We start from the raw sequence: 3,056 nt of genomic DNA, 5'->3' as shown, positions 1-3,056 counted from the left end.
ACTTTCAGTCCAATAGTTCAATGCTAACATATGCAATATAAGTTCATTTATTATCCAGAAAAAATGTAATTAATGTCACCCTTGCATTCTTGTCTTTATGTTGCAGGTTATTCCTCCATGCATAGGAAAGAGACAGAGGAAGAAACACAGTGGCAAAAACAATAAGATGAAACCATTTAATGATGGTAACCTCTAAGGAGAAAAGCACAAGCCAACCTGGAGTGGTGAAATCTCTTTTAAGCATCACTACAAGTTCCCTGCAGGCAATCCTTAATGAAAGAAACAGCGAATAGAGGCAGGCATTTTTCTGATTGGTACATGGGGGCAATACCATCCATCGATGAAGAAGAGACAAGTAAATGGGTTGTTTCTGGGCCTGAGAACAGTTGAGCATCCAGCTGATTTAACATCCGGATCGTCTCAGCTGTACTGAAACCACAGTGGTATCACTATCCTCTCATCATTCTTGGACCTGCACATGATTCTCAGAGAAGCACCAATGGCCTGCAGCTTAGATATGGTGATGAGAGCCTTGTGTTGGTCTGTAGCCATAATGTATTTGACTAATATTGGCAGAGTCAGTGGAGACTGCTGGTTAATTGAAGGAGAAAAGGGCTTTGTATGGCTTGCAATTTGTAGCCAAAACCAACCACCATATGAGGCCATCCCGCAGCATATCAACAGCACCATTGTGGACCTTCGTCTGAATGAAAACAAAATCAAAAGTATCCATTATTCCGCTCTTAGCCGTTTTGCCAACTTAACCTACCTGAACCTGACAAAGAATGAAATCTCTTACATTGAGGACGGGGCCTTTTCTGCTCAGTTTAACTTGCAAGTCCTTCAAATGGGCTTCAATAAGTTGCGAAACCTGACAGAGGGGATCCTCAGGGGTTTAGGAAAGCTGCAGTACCTCTACCTCCAGGCAAACCTGATTGAGACTGTGACACCCAATGCCTTTTGGGAATGCCCAAATATAGAGAATATTGACCTCTCCATGAACCGAATCCAGCAGTTAGACGGATCTACGTTTACCAGTTTGAATAAACTAACCACCTGTGAACTGTACACCAACCCTTTCAACTGCTCGTGTGAATTACTTGGTTTTGTCAGATGGCTCTCAAGTTTCCCAAACAGGACAAATGAGCGAATGGTCTGTGACTCCCCACCTGGTGTCTCCGGTTACAGTTTACTGAGCCAGAATCCAAACAATCCAACATATCGAAATGCACTTCACATGCTTACCACTGTGTGTACTGATGACTATGTGACACCATTTATCCCTGTGCCCACTGACTCCATGACACCCCTACCAGACTCAACTCTTTGTGGGCTGGAAGACTGTCCCTCAGGCACAGAACCAGAAAACATAACAATCAGTACAACCGACAGCGATGTGGAAGTAAACCCCATGATGAAACTGAAACACGTATCGAACACAGGTGCCACCATCACAGTTCAGATTCCACATCCCTACAAGAAGATGTACATCCTGGTTCTGTACAACAATAGCTTTTTTACTGATATTCAAAACCTGAAGGATATAAAGGAGGATATTGAACTAAAAAACCTTAAACCCCACACTAACTACACATACTGTGTTGCATCAATACGTAACTCTCTTAGACACAACCACACTTGTCTGACAATTCCTACTGGCCCACGGAATGGAAAGGACAGAGTTGTAAACAATGCAACTGCTACTCACTACATAATGACAATTTTAGGGTGCCTCTTCAGCATGGTTATTTTTCTGGGAGTGGTCTACTATTGCTTGCGAAGAAAGCGACAGCAAGATGAAAAGCACAAAAAATCAGGTAGTCTGAAGAAAAACATAATGGAGCTGAAATACGGACAAGAACTGGAAGGGGGAACTATATCTCGAATGTCGCAAAAACAGTTGCTAGCTGGAGAGAGCATGGCACGAATGCCATATTTACCATCTGCTGGTGAAATGGAGCAGTACAAATTTCAAGAGATAAGCGACACACCTAAAATGATGAAGGGAAATTACATGGAGGTGCGGAGTATGGACCACCATGAACGCAGAGAATGCGACATGGGAATGGGTGGGAATAGCCAGGGTTCTGTTGCAGAAATTTCCACCATTGCGAAAGAGGTGGATAAAGTCAATCAGATAATTAACAACTGTATAGATGCTCTAAAGTCTGAATCCACCTCTTTTCAAGGGGTAAAATCTGGAGCAGTGTCCACAGCAGAGCCCCAGCTTGTACTAATATCAGAACATCCACAGAGTAAATCTGGTCTTCTATCCCCAGCATACAAGGATAGCTACCATCATTCTCTGCAGAGGCATCGGAGTTCTGATGTCTCGCCAAAGCGACCCAGCACTGCCACAGGGGGGCCCATGCGAAGCCCTAGGCCTTATCGCTCTGAATCAAAGTACATAGAAAAAACCTCCCCAACAGGAGAGACCATTCTCACTGTAACACCTGCTGCCACCATCCTGAGGGCTGACGCAGAGAAGATCCGCCAGTACAGTGACCACCGGCACTCGTATCCCGATGCTCAGATAGAGGAGCTCGAAGGACCAGACAGCCACAAGTCCTCCATGTTGGAGCCTCTTACCCACTCCCGCTCCAGAGACTTAGCGTACTCCCAGCTGTCATCTCAGTATCACAATCTAAGCTACTCCTCCAGTCCTGAATACTACTGCAAACCCTCGCACAGCATCTGGGAGCGCTTCAAACTCCACCGAAAACGGCACAAAGATGAGGAGTACATGGCTGCAGGCCATGCACTGCGTAAGAAGGTCCAGTTTGCGAAGGATGAGGACTTGCATGATATTTTAGACTACTGGAAAGGTGTTTCGGCTCAACATAAATCATAACATCTTTAGGTGTTTTTAAAATGGACCACACATAGCAGAAATGACACAAGAACCTCAGCGGACGATTGAATAAATGGAAACGTCCATATTTGAATCAGCTACTCATTCGTGTGTATTACATTCTCTTTTGACTGTGAGGAAAATGGGGTAAAGATTCTTTGAAATTTCGCATATTATGTAAAGCATTGGGGAAACGCCAATCAGT

At 44.3% G+C, this 3,056-nt stretch overlaps 1 protein-coding gene across 1 annotated transcript; it reads left to right on the top strand.

The window, feature by feature from the left end:
• The first annotated feature begins 478 nt into the window (after positions 1-478).
• Positions 479-2,851, top strand: elfn1a (extracellular leucine-rich repeat and fibronectin type III domain containing 1a). Its single transcript, XM_026358687.1, has one exon. The coding sequence runs from the start codon at positions 479-481 to the stop codon at positions 2,849-2,851; it is 2,373 nt and encodes a 790-aa protein (XP_026214472.1).
• The last annotated feature ends 205 nt before the right edge of the window (positions 2,852-3,056 follow it).

The sequence above is a fragment of the Anabas testudineus genome, chromosome 8, assembly GCF_900324465.2.
Source record: "Anabas testudineus chromosome 8, fAnaTes1.2, whole genome shotgun sequence".
NCBI classification, from domain to species: domain Eukaryota; kingdom Metazoa; phylum Chordata; class Actinopteri; order Anabantiformes; family Anabantidae; genus Anabas; species Anabas testudineus.
This window is presented reverse-complemented; position numbering and strand designations above follow the sequence as displayed.

Excerpts from the sequence above, each read along its gene's own strand:
- elfn1a (XM_026358687.1), top strand. The coding sequence starts at position 479 with ATGATTCTCAGAGAAGCACCAATGGCCTGCAGCTTAGATATGGTGATG.